General features: G+C 41.0%; 2 protein-coding genes across 5 annotated transcripts in view; one reads left to right on the top strand and one right to left on the bottom strand.

Moving 5' to 3' along the window:
• LOC124161886 (tuftelin-interacting protein 11) overlaps positions 1-5,441 on the bottom strand; it is a 119,373-nt gene extending 113,932 nt beyond the window's left edge. The window contains exon 1 of the mRNA XM_046538135.1: positions 4,959-5,441. Coding sequence (XP_046394091.1) covers positions 4,959-5,067 — 109 coding nt within the window. The 5' untranslated portion in view covers positions 5,068-5,441. The remainder of the gene's footprint in view (positions 1-4,958) is intronic.
• A 285-nt stretch (positions 5,442-5,726) lies between these two features.
• The window catches only part of LOC124162836 (DENN domain-containing protein 5B), a 142,252-nt gene continuing 125,848 nt past the window's right edge, over positions 5,727-22,130 (top strand). Inside the window, exons 1-6 of one of the 4 annotated variants that reach the window (XM_046539506.1) lie at positions 5,727-5,812; positions 11,521-11,630; positions 12,781-12,951; positions 13,359-13,624; positions 18,663-18,988; positions 20,481-20,704. In XM_046539506.1, coding sequence (XP_046395462.1) covers positions 11,628-11,630; positions 12,781-12,951; positions 13,359-13,624; positions 18,663-18,988; positions 20,481-20,704 — 990 coding nt within the window. In that variant the 5' untranslated portion in view covers positions 5,727-5,812; positions 11,521-11,627. Of the gene's footprint in view, positions 5,813-5,856; positions 6,286-6,342; positions 6,882-11,520; positions 11,631-12,780; positions 12,952-13,358; positions 13,625-18,662; positions 18,989-20,480; positions 20,705-22,130 lie in introns of those variants that run through there. The other 3 variants (XM_046539504.1, XM_046539505.1, XM_046539507.1) reach the window with 3 other exon arrangements.

The raw sequence follows: 22,130 nt of genomic DNA, 5'->3' as shown, positions 1-22,130 counted from the left end.
ATTTTATGGAAAAATTCGAAATTGCCAATAGCCCGGATGGACTTTGTAATGATGTTTTATTTTGTACTGACTCTCCTTTGTTAAAATGCATCCCCATAACGTCAAAACCCTGACCTTCACTCCGACCCACTCGATGTATGTTTTCGTCCTTCACTCACTTGTTCACCAAAACCGTTTCCCCTCCCACTCCCCCACACCTAATTCCATATGCCCCCCCCCTCCTACCTTGGCCTGGGTATATATACCAAGAGAGTACTGGATTTTTCACCTTGAAAATGACACTTTTGTGCTGAAACCATTGTCGGTTACTGAGTTGTGACATTAAAAGAGTGGAAATTACCAATGTGTTCTTCTTTTTATCTTGGACCAATAACACAAATTGCAGAACAAAAAAGATTTTTGCAAGTAAAACAACAAAGTAAATGGAGGAAGAGAAGAATCAAAGAGGGTACGAGGGGCCCACCCAATTTTTTGGTGCATCGGTTCAGAGATTTTGTCTTTCGCAGAATTGGTGCTTCAATTCAGCTTCAATTAAGAAAATGGTTCAATAGCTTCGATTAAGAAAATGGTGCACTGAATATAAGGTTCAGAATCTGTGTACCAGGATGGCAGCTCTTAACTGTGGCAGTTAAGTAGTGGTCCTGAATCCTCACGTAAGGAAGAACTGTTAATACACTACTTAAATGTTATGATGAGAAATAATTTGGACCTCTAAATGCTGGAAAACATGAAAATATGATTTTAAAAAAGGGATTTCTGTGAATTGTTTGGAAGTTAAAATTATCAATCTAAAGTTAGCCCAAGTTTCACACAAAAACCTTGCCCCCACATACGTGACACTTTTTTTCAGATCAGCTTATGAAAGTATACCCATATTTGAAGAAAAAATAAGCATAATGATTAATTAAGAGTTAAGTAAATAAACTTTTTTCATGACAAAAACTGTTTCTGTAAGGAAAAATCAGTTCAGTATGAACACTGGGCTGGTGATGAGACAGGTTCAGTTGAAAAATTCTTTTCACGTCCCCATGAGAAGGCCCGAGGTGGCAGGAGGGGGGTGTGGGGGGAGACAGACACACTATTGATTGCAGAGGAAGGAAGAAATAAGGGACGTTCACTCCAGTCGCAAGCAAGTGCCTCGATGAGCTTCTTCTGGGATAGTTTCTGCAAATCGGCAGAGCAGAGACAAATGGAGGAGTTCACTAAGCAAGCATAATTTGGATGAGAACATCTCCTCCAGGAATTTGAAGGAAGGTATGCAGATGAAGGAAAGGTGTCCTGAGTTCAGAAATGAGGTGATAAATTTGAGCAACTTTCAGTTATTAGGGTGAAGAAGATGTCAATAAACTCACTACCAGCTTCTTGTTTACAGTGAAATGGATGTGACAACATGAACCATTTTTCTGTTACATTTGAAAAACATTAGATCAGCAGAAACTGAAGTCAATAACGGTGATGACGAAGACAACATGGCATTTTCTCGTAGTGTTGATATAAAAGAAGGCAAGTCACACTTCAGGGTACCTTATGAACGAAGAATTAAAATCAACTTTCAAGTGTAAAGTTGGCACAGAAGGAGACATAGATAATGACTGAGAAAATAAATATTGAAGATCAAATATACAACACTGCTTGAGGCTTCATCTGGATCTTGAAGATGTAAAATGTGTATCTTGAGTACATGAGTCCCTGGTGTTGACATGTCAACAATGAAATTGAGGACTTTAAAAACTTTAAATTTGCCAGGGATAAGCAATATTCGACCTGAACCCTTAAGCAGAGGCAGATCTATGGGGGGAGCTAAAGGGGATGTACAGGATCCGTTCAATAAGTATCGGGACTGGTTCTCTGTAGCCTCAACAATGTGGTGGAAGGGGGTCCGACTTGTTGGCTCATTAGAGGGGTCCCCCACCAATAAGACGTAGTTAAGTTCAATCATCTAAGGGCATGTTTTGAGAAAGCAGGTTGAATGTTGTGACGTCTGATTGTTTGTGGTGTCGTCACTTCCCAGCATGGAGCCTACTGTCGAGCAACGCTACACTGTGAAGTTTTGAGTTAAACTCCGGAAATCTGCATCGGAGACCCTTGAACTCATTAAAAAGGCTTATGGGGATGATGCATTAAGCAGCTCAAGAGTTTTTGAGCGGCACAAAATATTTAAGGAGGGCCGGGAGCTCGTCAAAGACGAGTACCGCGTTGGACGCCTAATGACCGCTCGAACTGATGCTCAGGTGGACAAAGTGAAAAACGTTTTGGACTCTGACAGGTGTTTAACCATCGCTCTTATCAGTGAGGAGACCGGCCTGTCAGTCGGTACAGTCCACACTATTGTAACAGAGGATCTTGCCGTGAGGAAATGTGCGTGAAGCTGGTGCGACATCGCGTGCGATCAGCCAATACCAAGAATTGGGAATTTCACCATGGCAATGCGCCATGCCACAGTGTGATCGTAGAGCAGCAGCTGCTAGCAAAATTCGGCATGGTAACCTTACACCCCCCCCGCTACATCCTGACCACCACTGTACCTCACCCTCCCTACATCCTGACCTGTCTCCACCTAACTTTCTCTTGTTTCCTTGAATAAAAAGGGAGCTCAAAGGATATCAGTTTGACTCCATCAAGGTGGTTCAAGCGGCGACGACAAAGTCTCTCAACAGTATTCCAGAAACCGACTTCCAACGGCCTTTAGACGAGTGGCAGATGCGCCGAACTGAGTGTATCGATGTAGGAGGAATGTATTTTTAAGATTATTAAGTAATTATTACAAAAACTGCAATAAATTTTGATTTTTGGAACCAGTCTCAATACTTATTGAACGGACCCTGTAGACTGCCTCATTAGGTAGAAACACACACTATGTAGATAAAATAAAAATATTTGGGGGTTGCAACTTTGTACATAAGTATTTTTATTTATATTTTCCGATACATTTACCTACTTTAATGAATTAAAATACAAATTAGCTCTAAACTTAGGGCCTACTTTACACGCTCTTGGCATGTTATAATACAGTGGCAGATCCAGAAAAGGACTAGGAGACAATAGCCCCCTTCTTGGGTATTCATTTTACACTCGATGGAATGGTAATTTTACTCGGACCCCCACTACTGCTATCAGGTTATCCCCTCCTTTGTCCCTATCCTGGATACGCCACTGCCCTTAAGTGCTACATTTGAAGGAACCAAATTTGTCCATGTCTGTCGATAAATTTGGCAGCAAGATAATGCTCAACCGTCTCATGCCACACCTTCTAAGTCATGCACCATTTCCTCTTTTACTTCTCCCAGCACAGTGTAATGTCGTGCCAACTCTTCAATCAAGTGGTTCTTTTAGCGACCTCCTTTTAAACAAAAGTTGAATCCCTTGCAGGCATCACGGTGATTGTCAATGACACTGGGTCTGACACGTCCTCTGTTACGGAATGGTTGGCGCAAACTCTGGGGCTTTGGGGAAGGGCAGTATTCCTATCACTGGCATACAAGGTCAAGAAGTGGGCACTACCTTAAGCATGGTGAATGTGACAGTTACATCTTCCTTGGACAGAGACTTAGAAGTTCGATCTTCACGCCTAAGGGCTTCAAAGGCTAACAGCCCTTACACCCTCTCACTATGTCTCTCAAATGCACCCATACTCTCTCTTCTTGAGGGATTGACTCTTGTGTCGTGCCATCCCTTCACTAGTTGTCCTCATCTTGGGTGCCGATATCAATGCGAAAATACTTTTAGGTAAAGTACCTGTGGAAACTCCCACTGCTTGCACAGCTCCTCTGGGATGGGTGTTAATGGACCAGTTTCATGTGCTAATGAGTTGTAACTTCAAAACGATAGTGCAAATGTTTTGGTTATTCAGAAATTCTGGTCCCTTGAGGAAGTTTCTGTGGTAATACCACCTTCAGATGAAGATTTTTACCTTAAAAATCATTTTAACACCACTCACAGCAGGGACTCAGATGGGAAATATGTAGTAGAATTTATAATACAAAAGTAGTTTAGAGATATTACACATAGAGCTTAGGAATAGCACAGTAAGGAAAGATACAGAAATAGGTCATTAGCAGAGAGGCGTTTCACAAGGAGAAGTTGCAGAAAGTAAATTGGATGAAGTTAGGAATGAAACAATAACATAAGACTATGGAATTGAAAAAAGTTATTAGGTTTTGGCTACTGTTTATGTTATAATGGCTATAGATGTTACTAGGATGGCTGGCATCAGATGGCCCAAGCAATAATTGGAATGGAGACCACCAAGGAAACAGGAAATAGAAATGCCAAGAGAGGATTGAAGACGGGGAATACAGAGAGTGCGATAGGAACAAGAGGGAAACAGAGAGAAGTGGAAGTTGACTTGAGGGAAAATAACGACAGCCGCCTTAAACAACGGGCTCTTAGTAATCTTAGTTGTTCTAAGTACCAGGTCAGAAAGCAGAAAATCTGTGGGTCGATTTTCGGTCGAGGTGAATTTTCCCCCCCAGTTTTCGGCCATCATTTCATCCACAAATACATGTAGTTGGATCACAGCGGTGACGCACAGATAAAATGATTGCCGAAAACATAAGGAAAATTTTTCAACTAGACTGCTGTCCGCCTTTACACATACTCTATATCTGAAGTCAACTATCACGAGTGGTGAATTAATGATACGCGATTTGGTGAGCGTGTATTTTTTCTGATTTCAATGAGTGTGTTGCTTCCATTAGCAAGTATTACGTATCGTGTGCTGTTCACCAAGAGGCAAGAATTTGTGCCGAACAACTGTAATTAGGTATTTTCTGGCTCAATGGAGATTAGGATACAGCGTAAAATCATTTTTACAATTACAGATTGAATGGCATAAGAAACGATTATTAATAAACTTGATGGGCACCTGTGAGTTCCATGTGCAACTCCAGAAGACCTCAAAAATGCATTCTTCAAACGAATTATAGTGAAATTTAAATAAAATAAAACCATAATATTACCGTAAATATGCTGATTCTTGGTGATTTTCCGAGTGGGCCTGTTGATGTTGAATTCATTCTCAAGATCATAATCAGTAACCTCAAATGCTTCCAATTCTTCTTCAGACATCGTTTTGATATGACACGCTGCAACTCAACGCATTTATATACAAACAAATAAAAAATACTATAGATGTTCGCGCATCCGCAACTCTTCTAAATTCTTACATGAAAATGCATCTGAGAAAAATTTAAGTCGGGTAAACCACGAGAAAAAGTTTTGAAACCCAAAGCATGAATTAACAACTGCAGAAAAAACTACCGTGTGGTTCTAAATCTCAAATGCTTCTCATGGAAGATAACCTGAAGGTAAATATCGAAACAACAATCAACATTAATTTCCTGACTGCAACTTATCTTCAGAGTGCGAACCAGTGAGAGAACATAAACAGAATCAGCACGAATTACAAGTACCGGACGTTTGACATTTCGTAAGAATAGGGTAGCAGCGCAGCGTAAGCATTCGAGTAAGCCCAGTCTATTTCCACCTCTTATAGATGTCTCTAAAGTTCTACCAGTGGTTCTCGGCTTTCATTTTATGCCTCAAATCCAGTTTGTATGAGAATAATCCACTATTAATCAACTCATTCGTTAATATTTAATTCATTTTTGAATTATAATTTCTATTTAATAACAATTTTGTAAAGATTTATAAATAGCTATCATAGTTATTGCCGACATTGTAGTGTACAATTTTGAAGGCGTAAAAATCGCGTGCAGCCTTATCGCGTAACAAATTACTTTTAGGAATACCCATAGTCAAGAATATCTAGTATCAAGATTTATCCCTGTTAGTTACGATTCGCGTAAATAAGGTGAAATTTCAATATTTTTCGAAATAGTTTGACATGGAATGGTTGGCATCTCTTTCCCAAGACTCCTTCCTGTGTGGCTGTGCATTGTGCATTTCCTTAGGCCAGGGATGTTGGCATTCCTGTATGGCATGCCCTGCTTCTTACAGCTGGTCAATTTTTTTCTGGTGCTACTTTATTTTCTGTCTAGGATCCGCGTGTTGTTTTGCTACCAAGTATGAACAATTGATGCAGGGGTGGTGGTGTTTTCGTTGGTTGGAGGATGTTAAGGGTGTATATATAGAATGGTGAAGTGATGGAGTAGGGTCTGCAGAATGGAATTCTACGGTGTTTACATTTGCTTGAGCTCAGTGTTAGTTGCTAGCAGCTTTCGAAAATGAATATGTTTCATAATTCCACTATCAATAGATTTGCAGATTATTTTGTGATATGTGGACTTGACATAAGTTCGGGGCTTGAGTTGGATAGATTTTCTGGTAAGTGTGTAATTTCACTTTTGGCGTTAGATATTGTGTGTTTTGCCTTGGGCCGATGCTTTCTCGCGGTTAGAATCCTTGAAAAGTCATCGTTTGGAGCCGAATGAGATTCCTGCCCGAATGGATCCTGTATAGTTTTTTTTCGCAGCAGCTGTGAGGGCCCTTTGGACTAATGATTTTATTCTTCGTGCGATTTAGATGAAGTACGTACGAGTGGCCGAAATTGATCCTTAATGCGAAGTGCATGGCAGCATTTGCATTTGTTCGTCACGCTCCGATTGACTATCTATTTCCCATTGGAACGTCACGCTATATTTTGCGTAAGAAGTGTCATTAGTGATGATGAGTGTGTCGTGTTTATCGATCCGTTGAATCTGTGAAAGTATTAAGATTAAATTAGGACAACTTGCGTCGCTATAACTGGGCCAGTTGTGCCTTTAAATATTTAGCATTGACTGGGCAGAATCTCTGTGTAAAATCAGACCCTGTGGAAAACACTGTTTCCTACTAGATCCCGAATCACTTGATAATTATTTTACCTCTCAAAGCACCCATTCTTGGGTGCAGTTGGCGGAGACTCTTCGAACAAATATTGTGTAAGTCGCTTCGTCTTTGTCAATTATCATCCGAACTACTTTAGTTAGCTTTAATATTTGAAATTCAACCCACGTGAAACAGCCTATTGATGCACGGCGTTCCTCCGTAGGTATTTCTCTGGCGACGCATGAAATCAAATTCTGAAGCAGGGAGTTTGTGCATGGTTGTTTCTCTGCTCTTTCGTTTGTTTGAGCGGCGAGAGTCTTTGTGGTTGAGGCGCTCGCCTTCTGCCCTGCGGGCTCTAATTCTGGAGGCCGTCTAAAACCCCCTCCTATGCCCTGACTCGAATATGTGAGTTAGTGGTAAGCCCTACCAGAACCAACCTTTGGACTTTCCTGTAGCCCTTCACTTAGCCCCTGTATCTCTTGGCAAGGATCTCTCCAAGTGGACACGGTCCTCCGTGGCCCGGCCCATAGCCTTCCTCACCCGCCGTGTGTTCTGTCAATTCTTCGTCTTCCTCCTTGTCAGCATCTCCCCTCGTTTCTCATGCGAAGTGCTGCTCCCCCACCTCATCCTACCCACCAAGTACTCTCCGGACCAGACTCCTCGCTGGTCTTCTTTTTTCAGTGATTCCCTCATGTCTATTATTCATATGTAGTACGTCTCACACATTTATCTGCCTCACGTCCTCCCATCTTTACTGCTTTATCTGTGTCCTTTTAATTCACCACTCAAGTAGGTATTCTAAGTTATCGATATGCTCTTTATGTGTTTTAGGGCAGTCTTGACCAAGGTTTGGTGCTTGTTTCCTCAAACATTACCAAACGGTCGACTTAGAGTGAGGTAGATCTATAGGAGGAGCTAATGGCTCATTGGGTCGAAACACACACTAGATAACATTGAAATTGTTGGGGGTTGCCACTTTGTGCTAAAGTATTTATGTAGTTATATTTTTTTATATATTTACCTACTTCAACAAATTGAAGTACAAATTAGCTCAGAACTTAGGGCCTATATTACAATCCAGTGTCAGATCCAGAGAGGGCTACCCCATTGGATATCCAATTGACACTATATAACAGGGGCGCAGCTAGGAATTAAGGCTGGGGGGGTTTGGGTGCAACTAATACCGGGTTGTGTGGGGGTATGGTATACCCACCAGGATAAGCGGTAGGTGCTACATTGCTGAATTTTAAGATAAATGGTTCAAAATGGTGAGTGTTACGGCTTTCTGAGGGATATTTTATTAATCCTGACACTAGTCTATTAGTAATATCAATTCAATTAAGTAAAATTGATTAAACTTAACATTTTCTCTGAGCTCTGGGGGGGGGTCTTTATCCCCCAAAACCCTCCCTCGCTGCGCCACTGCTATATAAAATAGTAATTTTGTTTGGACCCCCACTACTGCTATCAGGTTACCACCCCCATAAGTCCCTTCCTTTTTCCAATCCTGGATCTGCCACTGGACGTAAGAAAATGTAGTTTATAAAAGACCTGTCCCGAGACTCGTGCAATGATCTGATCATCCATGTCACTGGTCGTCTGTTTTCATTCCTGATTAATGAAAACTTGCTTAGCTGGTTTTTATTTCTGCTTATTTTATGGTGGATGCAGTTTCAAAGCTTCCCCTGAAAATTACCTCGTAACTGGTCACACAGTGCTTCATCTCAGAGATTTATACTTTTCCTCAAACTTCAGCCCTCCCACTCCGCAATTCGAACTTCCAACACCTTACCCGGTTTGCTCTCACTCACTTACCATGGTCTCTGTTACGCCTGAGGAGACTCTATGCCTCCTTAAATCTTTGCCTCCCAACAAAGCCACTGGAGCCGACGGCCTCGGATCACTCTTTCTGCACCGAACAGCTGATACTCTCCGCATCCCCCTCTGTAAATTATTCAACCGATTCTTTTCAGCCGGATCATTTCCTTCAACTTGGAAAACAGCACTTGTTACTCCCATTTTAAAATCCGGCAAAAAAGATGATGTAAGTAACTATCATCCCGTGTCTATCCTCCCTATTCTTCCTATTTTATTCGAACGTGTTATTCATGACCGACTTCTATCATTTACTATCGCTTAAATCTCACCCCAGCTGCATGGCTTCCTTCCTGCTAGCTCCAGTGTTACGAACCTATCTATCCTACATCAGCATATCACTGCTGCTTTCGAAGCCTCTTCTCAATAAGACGTTTGCTACATTGACCTTGCTAAAGCCTTCGACTCCGTCAATCACACCCTTCTTATCCACAAACTGTCTCATCGCAACAATATCCACGGCTCTTCCCTATCTATACTATTGAATTTCCTAACCGACCGCACTCATCGAGTTGTTCTTGACGGAGCGTCTTCTCCGAGCATCCCCATCCTTTCAGGCGTCCCCCAAGGCAGACCTCTTCTCTTTTCCCTCTTCATTGACAATATTACAAGCTGTGCACTTTCTAACGCATGCGGAATTCTCCTCTTTGCAGACGACTGCAAAATATTCAAAAGAGTTGAGAATACTTCTGACTCTCAGGCTTTGCAGTCTTCCCTTCATTCCCTCAAGGCCTGGTGCCTTCAGTGGCAACTCAAAATTAATACAAGCAAATCAAAATACGTACCCATTTCTTTAAAATGCACCCTCACTCCCCATAAATATACTATTTTTAATGAAATTGTTCCGATAGATTCCACCATCAATGACCTGGGTGTTACTTTCGACCCCAAACTAACTTTTCTTCCGCACCTAAATAAAATGAAATCCAAGGCCATGTCAGTCATGGGAGTTATTTATCGACTCACTTCTGTTACCGATCCAATCGCCATGAGAGCTATTTTCACCGATTGCATTCTCCCAATCCTCGAGTACTGTTCCATTATTTACTCCACTGACAGCCCCTCCAACCTTAAAATTCTTGAATGCCCAGTTAATTTCTTTATTTCAGTAGTCCGACACTGTGTTCCTCACCTCCGTAATTCTTCTTGCTCTGAAGTGATGTCTGCCCTATCATTGGTCTCACTATTCTCCCGTGGGAATTTCCACGATATTTCCTTCATTTACAATGCCTTAAATGGCAAGTTCCGATCCTCAGATATGATGCCTTTCTTTTCACTCCACATTCCCTCCCGCTCCTTCCGTAATAACCACCCACTACACCAACCTAAATTCCGTCTTTCTCTCTCTCAGAGATCACTCTTTTTACAGACTCCCTACCTCCTTCAATGCCATTTCAACTATGTACTCACCCTTCCCTGGATCTTTCAATGCCCATCAAATCATTCAAGAGCTAACTTCGAAAAGCCATCTTCTGAATCCCTTTCTTTTCTTTTTTATATCCTTTTTATAGTTTTTTTTAATAGAACGTTTATATTTGTTAAATCTGCAGATTTTATGTTTTGTATGCAATGTAAAGGCCATTTTGGCTGTGTTCGAATAAATTAATAAATAAATAAATTTGTTTGGAGTGGTGAGGTAAATCCATAATGAGGGACACTGTGAGATTGTTAGGTTTTTTGAGGGCACAGGGAGGGTTGAGTAGCTCTGCTCTCTCCATTCAAACTTATGTTGGGCATGAATAACCATAATTTTTTGGGATTTGGCCCACTCTCTCATCCACATCTCTTCTAAAACCAAATCAAAAGTAAGCCAAACTGGATAAAAATATCAGTCTGCTAGCTTCAATTTTATCTGCTGCTGGGACTCTCCTTCACTGAATTAAATGTTTGGTCTGTTCCTATCATCATCCAAATGTATCCTGAACCTCTTTCTGTTCTGCTCCACTTCTAAATTGCATTCCTGCGATTGTTCTAGGATGTTGCTTTTACTTGCGATGCCCATGTTTTTCCACTCTTCTCATTAATTTGTTTTCATAACCACCCTGCCACTTCTTTTATAGTTTTTCCAGCCGTCACTGTGGCCATTGATATTACTTGAACCACTCCATATTTTGGGTCAAAGATCAAGTCTTTAAGTCAGGGCCGGCCTAAGGGCGGGGCGACCGCCCCGGGCCCCGCACTTTTGGGGGCCCGGGACCCCGGGGGGGGCCCAGAAAAAAAATTAAAATATACGACAGTTTTGAAAACGAACTGCATGATGGTATCATAACGGCGTAATTACGAAGTCTGAATTTGGGAGGGGAATACATACTTAGCTAGAGAGTGGTAGGGATTTAAAAATGCTCGAGTTTGTAGATGGGGTAAGTATAGAGTTTAATATTTTAAGTGAAGGGCCCCGCACTGAAGGTTCGCCCCTAGCCCTGCACCTGCTAGGGCCGACCCTGCTTTAAGTATCCAAGCATTTATTCCAAGAGTAGATCACTCACTGAATTCTGCAAATTCACAAACCATATCACTAGCTCATAAACCATATTTCTAATGAAACATAACACAAAAGGTGGTAATTATTCTCCGGAAATGGAAACTGACGTCTGGAAGGGAAGATTGCTCCATCTCCATCCAGAGTGAAAAGCCATCAACAAAACCCATCGCTAATATAATACTAGGATGACATCTTTTGCACAATAGATAGTGTTGGCAAAAACACCGTGGCTCACATGATGCTGCTCACTGGCTTTTCAACGAGAACACGAAATGCCATTGTGTGCCTAGTTGCCAAAGCAAAAGGGTTTAATAAGTATATGCTAACAAAAAACTTTTCCTTCTTAGGTTATGTCCTTTTCATGTGCTTGTTTAACCTTTTTCTTTTTTTTTCAGGTGATACTTTGCACTGCTCCCCTCTTGACCGGCCATACAAATCCAAAGTTTTAGCTCATTATCCCGAAAATGTCCCATGGAATGTCTTCGACAATGAGGCTGTGTCAATGGTAATATGCATGAAGGATATTCATTTCTTTCGTAGACAAATAGAGGTGCGCAAGTTAGATTTTTCATTTTGATTTGGGTTGAGTGAAAAATGTCAACAGCAGTACTTAACAGTTACTTGATTTTTTCATCTTGTATTTATAATATTTGCATTTTTTCTTTTTTTTATTAAAATTCAAGTATAAATTTGCTTTCATTACTTACTTGTACATATTAACTACGGAAATAGCATTATTAACAGAGATTGGAGATCAAATCACTGAATGAACAAAGAAAATTAAAAAAAAAATATATGGATGTAGAGGTGCCATTGTGAGGAAGATGGTAAAATACCTAACTTGCAAGAAGGAAAAATTGATAGAAGACATCTTTGCTATCAAGATGGTAATAAGTTTTAATTAAACTACATCAGTGTTTCCTATTGCCATGAAAACTAAGTAAAAAATTATTTATAACCGACTCTTACCTTGACTTATGCCGAAAAAAAACCAATCATTCCCAATTTCCCGTTTTAAATCCCATTAGAATTTGATATTCAATTTACCACAAGTTAATGACATACAAACATATTAAAATTTCATATTCAAGTTCAGATGAAGATTAGAGATTCGCAAGGCTACAGACTGCATCATAGATGTGTTAAACTTCAAAAATAAGGAAACCCTACATAGTCAGTCATTAGTAGTGGAAAAGAATTTATCATTTCCTACTGCAAACAAATTTACTAAGACATTTCAATCATAAGGCCACTTAGTCAATGTCAATACCCCAACTAGAGTAACTGCTCAAAAGAGTACTTGCATTGGAAATATAACGAGGTCAGGGTCCGTGTGGTGATAGGTCGACTTCTAACAAACGAAACTTTGGCCTGCACCATGCAGACACTGACCTGCTTGGAAGCCTGAGAAGCTTTCATCCATGCTATTCACCGGTAAAATCTCAGATTCTTCATTATTGCCTTTTAGTTATATACTTATAGTGTGTTCAATGATGAAAAAGTGAACAATTTTAATTTTCTTGTCTGACAGGCAAATTGGCCTCATTGTCTGTCATTCAGCAATACAAATGATAGCTGTAAAAACTTCTTAATTCACACGAGTAATTTGTATGATCTAGCTCATGTGTTGTGAGGGGAATGTGTCTTTCTTTCAGCTTTGTCTGCCGCATGGCCTGCGCTTCCGGACGCAGAGGCACCCACTGGAGCCGCGCTTCCATTCCTTCATCACGACAAGGGAGGATGGGAGTCGCACTTATGGCTTCAGCCTGGTGTTCTTTGAAGAGGTGACAGAGCGCAGAATATGCAGCGCCATGCAGACGTTGCAAGTGAGTGGTGCTCCAGCACGTCCTCCCTATGCCCTCCCTATCACGCCTGCTCCCTCCTCCACGAGAAACGGCTACACATTTCCCGTCAGTGTAATGACCACTTCAGATGCATGATACAGAAAAATAATTTAAAAATTGCCTGGTCACAAAATGCATATGAACAATCACGAAGTAATGTGTTAATGGATGAGCAATTTTAGTGGAATTGAATATGTACGAATGAGTTGACCAAAATGGAATGGATTCTGTTTTCTGTTGTGCACACATGTGTGGGAGGTGCATTTTCGTTTTCATTCTCATGCATTAGCTCATTATCTCGCGTTTTCACTCCCGCCTATCAGTTGTATTCTATTTGCACACCTTAATTTGAGCGCAGGCGTTGAGACACAGGACTCTCTTTGTAACAGGCAATGCATGCAACTGAAGTAGCGAGCAAGCGGAGTGTGCCTGCGGAGAGGGGGTCAAAGAGTCGAAGGGGGTCATCCCACACGACCAGGTCATTGCCACGCCACTTCAAACTGTCTGTGGCCGAGCAGGAATTGGACGCGAGCAGCGCCACGCAAATGGAATACGATGCTGCCCAGGACTCCCTCTATGCCTCAAAGTCAATTGCTCTAGTCTGTCAGCTGCCCTATGTCCGTGCTGCTAAGAAGTTCCTCACTGGCCTCTACAAGTAAGATATCTACATGTGTCCCTCTGCGTGTACTAGTTACAACTCAATGGTGAATTTAGCTGCTTTCCAAGTGAGTGTTTTGTCAATCTGAGCCTTTAGAGTGGTATTGGTGTACGTAGTGTCATAGAGTAAGTATGTATAGAGGGCTTAATGCATGTAAAAAAAATATTTTATATTTTCATGTACAGTAAACTCTTGATTTTACGAAGCAGGATTTTACGAAGTTTTCGATTATACGAAGTGATATTGCGGTCCCGGTGAAAAGCCTATGCTAAATACATGGCGCTATTCGATTATACGAAGTTTCGATTATACGAAATTTTTTGAATTTACGAACCTCGGCTCGGTCCCTAGGAGCAAATGGCATTCGTTTATACGAACTACGGCGAAAAATTTGTCAACAAAACTAGTTACGCCGGCGTAAGTAGCTAAAAAATCAGCGCTTCCAACTGTGGTCCATCAAAAGTGCGAAATCGTAAATGATAATGCAACTTTGGAGAGAAATGGGTCGCCAAAAATCTCACTGTGGGAATTTAGGGGGAGTAGGAGTTCAGTTAAAATATCGCGGCTGACATTATGCCCCTATTTACGTGCCTGTTCTTAAACATAGCATCGACAATAACTCGTAGTTTAACATGTCAGGAAGGTCGCGCGGAGTATTTCGTACACCCCTAATTAACCCTTTGCACTGCTGTGAACGTACTTCGAAGACTACTTGACTACTTTTCGCCGAAGCACTTCGAAGGGTCCCTAATCCGGGACCCTTTCCTCGACGAGCTCACCCTCGCTGGCCCCTGAAACTGGGCTATTTTTTAATGCATTACCTGACGCAACCCTGGGTTTCAAAGGGCAAAGGTGCCATGGGGGGAAAAAGAGTAAAGTGCGTGTTACTGTGGGGCTGTGCGTCAACCAAACGGGCACGGACAAAATAAGCCCGTTGTCATTGGGAAATTTGAAAGGCCACGGTGCTTAAAACATGTAAAATTGGAAGCCCTCCCCGTTTTTTACCATGCAAATAAAAACAGCTGGATGACCCGAGAAATTTTCCAGCAAACGGTTATACGTCTACAGAGAAAAATTGCTGGAGAGAACAGCAAAATTGTTTTAATAATGGATAATGCCACCGTTCATAAATACGTGGAAGATCTAAAATTGGCTAATGTTCGAGTCCTCTTTTTACCCCCGAACTCGACTAGCAAGTCCCAGCCCTTGGACCAAGGCATTATCCAGGATTTTAAAGTCCTATACCGGAAGAAGCTTGAGCGGTATTACTTGCGATGGATCGGTATGTATACATTCATCTATTTTGCTCATGTGCGTTTGGATATCGATTTAGATATTTTTATTCATGATTATCATTCTTTCAAATCTATTTGCTACTTTTATAAATGGGAACAGAAATTAATAACATCCCGAAATGGACGTTGATACATGCAATCCGCGCCATAATATCTTTTCGTGTATATATTGGCCTTTGTGAATGAACAACTTAAATATCTAGTAGTACTGGGCTCTATTTACCGCCAATTTATATTTAAGGCTTCTCGTAATGAAGACGCACTTCCAAGTCTAACCATGAACTTTCTTCTCACGCGCTTCCCCGTTCTCCCATGCTGGGGTTCTGCCTTTCCAAAGCCGTCCCTTCCCTCTTGCCGCCTTTGGCTGATCTTGCTGACACTCACCTTACGCATCCCAAACCCCTCCTTCCCCAGCATTTCCCATTCACTCCCTCCCTAAGGAGACTGAGCTTGTGTGCGTCGCAAAAAAATACGGCCCCCAAAAGTAGACTGAGGCAGAGCTGAAGGCCATTTCCTCACCCTTCTTTGTTCTGCCCCCTTCACCAGTCCTTGTGCTGACCACACTTCTTCCCTCAGGCAATCCCCATCCCACTCTTATTCACCCCACCCACTGGGAAAGTTCCCCGATTGTGGAGAAGGGCATGGTTCATCTTTACCTGCAACGGGGGGAAGTTATTAACCGGAGAGAGGCGGAAGAAGTATCTTCCACTATCGGGAAAATGGTGCCGCGCTTATAATTGCCTCTCTTCTTCTCAGCTGACTTTTCAATTGAAATTATTTTCTTTGCTCTTTCCACACTATATTTATTTACGATTATGGCGCGACTATTTTTTAGTGCTAAAACTAAGAAAATCTTTTCTCTATGTCAATGATCCTTTGCCTAACTTTCAATACGGCGGAGAAAGGAACACGAAAACTAAATGAGGTGACGGTACAGGTTTTTGCGTGTCACTTTTTGGGAATTCACGCTAGCGAACCAATACTTAACCACGTTGAGAAATGATAAAACGTCTCTTGTAGGAAAACAATCAATGTGGATAATAAAGTTTCTATCTATATTTCTCCGATACTGTAAGATGTTTCTCCTGTCGTTTTCCGGTTGGAACCTTGCAACTGTCGGCATAAAAGGAGAGAAACATACTATATGAACAGGTCACCTCACACCCGGTATGAAGAATACAGTCCTGATGAAGAATTAGTCTTTTATGGCAACGTCTGCGAAGATGATGGAACACAGTAGTCGGACGGAGAACTCAAACAGAATTTACTTCAAATATTCGCCAGAAGATAATCACATCCTACGTTATTTATGATCGTAATTGAATCTCAGTGAAAATAGAGCACATTCTGCTTAAAATACGTAGTAACTCGAAATATTAACTTACGAAGGTTATTTTGGAAACGGGCTAAGACCCTTGTTTTTCTTTTTTTCTCGTCACTGAGCGATAGAGGGCGACATAAATGGCGGTTAGGCCGGCTGCCGCTAAAATTCCGTGGGTGTCAGAAACAAATATCTATCTTTTGCATACTTAATAGTAGCTATTGGCTCCTAACCACAAATTTATTACTGTTAATTCTTATAATAAACATTGCAATTCATTATTTGATTACGTTTTCTAAACTGGTCGGGAATTTCTTTAGCGATCGTTGATGTTGAAGTATGAACAAGAAATGGGAATTTTATGGTGGTATAATTATTTAACGATTTTTCACATGATAAATCGATAGCAAAAAGCCTTTTCTATGAATTATACCGAGAATAACCACCGAAAACATTTAAATAAGACCACTAAAGACAAAAAACGGCAGAAGAAATAAAAGCGAACATTTTTTTCGTGACTTATGAAAAAGGTTTGAATTTACGAAACTCGATTTTACGAAGTGCCAATTTTCCGTACCCACTGACTTCGTAAAATCAAGAGTTTACTGTAGTTCTGGAAGAATTAACCAGATGCCAGGAAGGAATTATAGCAATTTTTTTAATTTGCTCATGCCACAAGCTTAAAAATATATTCTGAAGCAGATAATGTTGCTATGTTTAGTGGTGAATATAGTTTGTCAATTTTGTTCATTACAATTGTCTAAAAAAAATATATCCTTGAATTTCAGCTAGTAACTTGGCTTTTCCGAGTTTATATTCATAATCCCGTTGCAAGCAGACTGTTCTTAGTATTAAGTTGAAACTTGCAGGGAAAATATATTGAACATTTTTTCCTTACTGGCCAACTTTAATTTGTTTTCTAGTCAGTTTCAATGTTGATATGTTACGTCTATTCCACCCATTGAAACGACATTGTTAGTGTTTTTTTTTTTTTTCTTCGCTTTTTAAGCAACTTATGGACCCAATACTCGAACACACGTGACATAAATCTGATCCCACCCCCCCCTCCCAAATCCGCTTGATGAATTCAAGCGACAATCGACTTCTTTCTAACAATAAGTATCATAGTTCTAGATGAGCAGATGAATTTAGATTGGTAGTAGGGAGAAACAAAATATCCTGAGAATACATCGCTTCGTTAGCAACTCTGACAAGTGAGACTTGTAGCATAAGTTGTGAATTGTAACCTGATGCCGTTTCTGAAAAAAAATGCCGTATCAACTGCCGAGAGGCTCACAATTAGCTGCGAGGATATCGAGATTCGCCAGAAATCACCATGGTATTATTCCAACTATTAGTTGCTTAAAATGCTTAAATAATGTTATAAATACGTCGTATTTAGTATCATTCTTTTTTGAATCACATGCTCATTACTAATATTTCAATCTAATAATAGTATAATGCCAAAAAGTATAATTCAGTGTTAGACACCTTTTGGGCTAATAGGTGATTCATGCTGGAGTTGACCTCCAGAAACTGGGAAATTTGAAGGAGATATAGGCTGAAAAATTTCAGTGGGCGAGAATCGAGGAGGCGTGAAACACATTTCCATTGTTCTCATGTAACTTGATATTTTCTTTTGAAGCTGATTAGATCCCTTTCTTTAGATTAGACTTTTCCATCGTCATCTATGTTGTTTATACCAAGGGGGTGTGAGGCGCTGCGATTATAGAATGGTCTCTCTTCTTCTCTGCAGACTTTCAACAGAAATTAGTCATTTGCTTTGTCCTTTCTACGCTACTACTTATTTTACGATAATGGCACAACTAATTTTTAGTGCTAACATAAAAAAAATCTTTTCTCTGTATTAATGATACCTTTCATAGTTTTTAATACGATGGAGAAAGAAACACGAGAACTATATGATGTTAAGGTATGGTAGCCGCTTTGGGGTATAAATTTTGGGAATTCATGCAAGTGAACCACCAGCAACTTCTGTTAGAAAAAACATATACAAGAATATCTAGATGATAACATTTCAGTAAATATGTAAATATATTCCACATTTCTCATAAGAATACACTTATATTGTCAATTGTACTTTTGTTGTTAAAACTTATGGGCATTATATAATCTGTGTATAAATTTTTGAGCTACCTTTGTGACAAGTCACCAACTTACTGCGGCTTAAGCCACAGAAATTGTAACTGCCATGTCACAATAAACATTATTATCATTACTATTTATTAGTTTTCATCAATGCTGATTCTGTCTCCTTTGGCTCATGGAAGGGAGTGAATGTGTTTGTCAGAACAAGATATGCCTTGGTTGAACTCGATCCGCTGTTCCCTTGCAGAGCACTGGTGATTGGTCATTTTGGCTCGATGATTGATTTTGAGTGGCGCAAATGTTGTTGCAGGCATGCAATGGACGTGGAGGGTGGGAGCACAGTGGTGTCGTTCAACAGTGAGCTGGGCGTGTTTGAGTGCCTGCCTGAGGAGCTGTCCCTCGAGAGCCACGTGCACAACCTGCTGTACGAGGTGTGCGTGCCCGCGCCTGGGCGCAGCGTTCGCTTTTGGTGCTTCGGTGAGCTGCTGGTGCTGCAGAGGCCCAGCTCCATCGAGGAGCCCCCCCTCTTTGACTTCCCCCTGCGACTCCTCTTCCCGCTCATCGGTGGACCGAGCAGAGTGCTCGAGCTCTTCACGTGCCTCCTGCTCGAGAACCAAGTCCTCCTCTACTCGTCCGGTGAGACACAAACCCTCTCTCAAACACAGTTCCTCTTACGTCACCTATCAAATTTATTATGCCTCCTTTTCACACCCGTGTGGTTGAGTCAAATAGTAATGTGCATGACTGCAGCTGTATACAGGGCTGAGAATGGGCAGTTTGGATATCTGAAAATGAGTCTCTGTCTACAAAATTCATGTATCAATTTAATGAAGTATTTCCAAGACAAAGATGATGGATAATCATTGAAGATGATGTCTCTCATCTGAGGTTAAAACTTGTTGTGAATTTCCTTGTGTTTAGGTACTGGGTCAAAAAGTGACTGGTTGAATTTATTAAAAAAGTTCACTCCTGTTAAAATTTAGTTTCGTCATTCTACTCTACTGCCCATAAATCTAAAGAAATATGTTCCTTTGTTGTAATCAGTCACAGAAATGATATTTTTTAATGATATCGTAACCTCAAAGTTTGTGTATTTCTAGAGGACATGGGGCAAATCCTGTGTTGATGTGGCAGGGATATGTGTGGGCAAAAGAATTATTGCATTTTTCTGTAAATGCACTGCTAACAACCAAAGGTATTTGGCCTGACACGATCTGTATCTGTTACGGATGGGCCACTGACAACATGATTCCAAAATGAAAATTATTCACAGTATATAAAAAATGCAATAGTTTTGTGTCTGGTTGTAAATTTTCCTATGTATCATCCATTAATAAGTGCTAATGACATATGGTGCAACTGCGATAAAACGAGACCCCACGGTGCTCAAAGAAACAATCGCAGTAGTGAATTGTCACTTTACCGGAGGTGGAGCTAATATAATAATAGCCAATATAAAATTACATAGGAGCAGGACTGGTGTGGTGATGGAGACGTATCTATACGATAAACGTAAGCATAAATCCAGACGAAAGGCGATGTTTTTTTGCATTACTAAATTTTTCTTACCCTAATAACAAACTTCATAGCCATTCAATTTATAAGTGCCTTACTGAATAAAAATCATGCAAAGCATTGCTTTTTCAATCATTATGCCAAAGCACAATCGACGAAGTCAATTTTCTATGCACTTCGTGCATTTTCATGATCATTCTGTTATTTTGATATTTACCGCTGAAAAATAAAAAAATTACCTACTGATAAATTTGTATTGCTGTTATTTAATGCCTTAAATGCTGCCGTTGGTGTATGTTTATTGTGCCTGTACGTTTCGCGGAAGTTATGGGAAATAGCTAGAGATGGGTTGAATAGCAGATTTCTCGACCTCTAATATCGAATTCAAATATTAAATCATTGCTCGAATATTCGAATACCCAATTGAACCCAAAAAATGCGTGGTACACTCTATTTTTTTATTTTCTTTTTATAAATAATGATGTAGAATGGTACTCACGCACAGATAATGTGTGCCTGTATATTCAGGAGTTGACTGTGAATCAAAATGCAGTTTCCGTGTTGTGTTGTTGTGAGAGGAGTCTTGTGCTTAATGACGTTGCACGCTTTGCAGATTACCAGCGCCTGATGCTGGTGGCGGAGGGTATGACGTGCCTGCTGTTTCCGTTCACGTGGCAACATGTCTACGTGCCCATCCTGCCCTCCTCGCTCACCCACTTCCTGGACGCGCCCGTCCCGTACGTGATGGGCGTGTCGCAGGCTGTGCCCTCGTGGGCCCCCGCGCCCTGCTGCCACGCCTGCCGACCCCAAACCCACAAAACCAAAGTGGCCAGCGAGGTGAGTGAGCACCTGCATAATATGCGTCACACAACACAAGTCCAAACTGAATCCAAAACAAAGGAGGGGAAAAGCTGTATACTTTCACGAGCGATTGTCATGGCATCACTATGAGCTGAGACAGACCACCTGAAACCTTATGACATTGGTTTAATTGTGCAGAATTTTCCTGTGATGCAGAACACTCAAACTTTTGTTATTTTCTACTCTTTAATCTTTTTATTTACTCTGACCCAGGTTTCAACAGATATGTTTTTATATTTGCATTTAGTACTTGGAAATGAGGATTATCCATATCCAAACATAGGTCAGTGTAACTACGGAATAAAGTACAGAATATTACTCAAGTTTGTGTGTTTGTCTGAACCTGTTTGAACCCTATTGATAATGTGGCGCCCCCTGTAGTGAGGCCCAAACCTGTCCATTTACCTCAATGTATCCTCTGCTAACATCTGTAACATCCTTATATTTTTGCAAAAAGTCTTGTCCCAAAATCCCATCAAAACCACCTAAATTGTCCACTACCTGTATCACGTGGTTATACTGCCCCTCTCCCACAAAGACACATACATATAATTTTTTCTCTATGGACCCACATCACGTCTCCCTGTGATGAGTATTCTTCACCCCCACAAGTGAAATTTGAGATCCTGTGTCACATTAAGCACCTGACACGGGCATCCTGCTCTTCCGCCACTAAATTGTGCACCCTTCCCCCCATCTCCACCCTCGGAAGGAGGACACTTACCAGGGGCCGTGGTTGGTGGCCAGGCTGACCCCAGCAGCGTTTAAATTCCCGTTGCTTTCCACACGGTGGCATCTCCAACATTCCAGGTGGCCCCTTCCCCCTTTTGGACGAATAGTTGTGTCTCCGTGTCCTGCAATCCCTGAAGTTGAAGCACCCTGTCTCCTCAGTGTGCAGAATATGCATTGGGTTGCTTCTAAGCGTGTTGTGGCGACATGTTCAGCCACTCCACCTACCTCGTATGTCGGCAAATTAATTATCCAAATGTGGTCTGCAAAAGGTCTCAACAGCCTTGCCAAGTGTCTTGCGCATGTTGATGAAGAGTTCCCTGGTAGAACCTGGGCTCTGATTCTCGTTCTCCTTTCGCCCTGCCGGGTCTTCGCTTCGCCTCGGCCACTCGAAGCGAAGAGAAAATTTTCTCCGCTTTTATTCACGTTCTTCTCGCCCCGCCTATCGCTTAAGTTCGGGTAAATTCGTTCGCAGTCCGAAGCAATTGAAGAGCGCGAATTACGTTGGTCAGTTCAAATCATGTTTCTAAAATATATTATACCATGTTTTGTTTATCGCTTGAGACAAACGAATTGCTACATAAAGTATTGTTGTGCAGTATTGCGAATTCATTAGTCGTTTTCCGTAGTTGAACATAAAACCGTTCTCTTTGTTTTTCATCTTTTTCGTAGA

This window comes from Ischnura elegans, chromosome 7 (assembly GCF_921293095.1).
Source record: "Ischnura elegans chromosome 7, ioIscEleg1.1, whole genome shotgun sequence".
Classification (NCBI taxonomy): Eukaryota; Metazoa; Arthropoda; class Insecta; order Odonata; family Coenagrionidae; genus Ischnura; species Ischnura elegans.
Note: the sequence above shows the minus strand (reverse complement) of the source record. Positions and strands in the feature narration are given on the sequence as shown.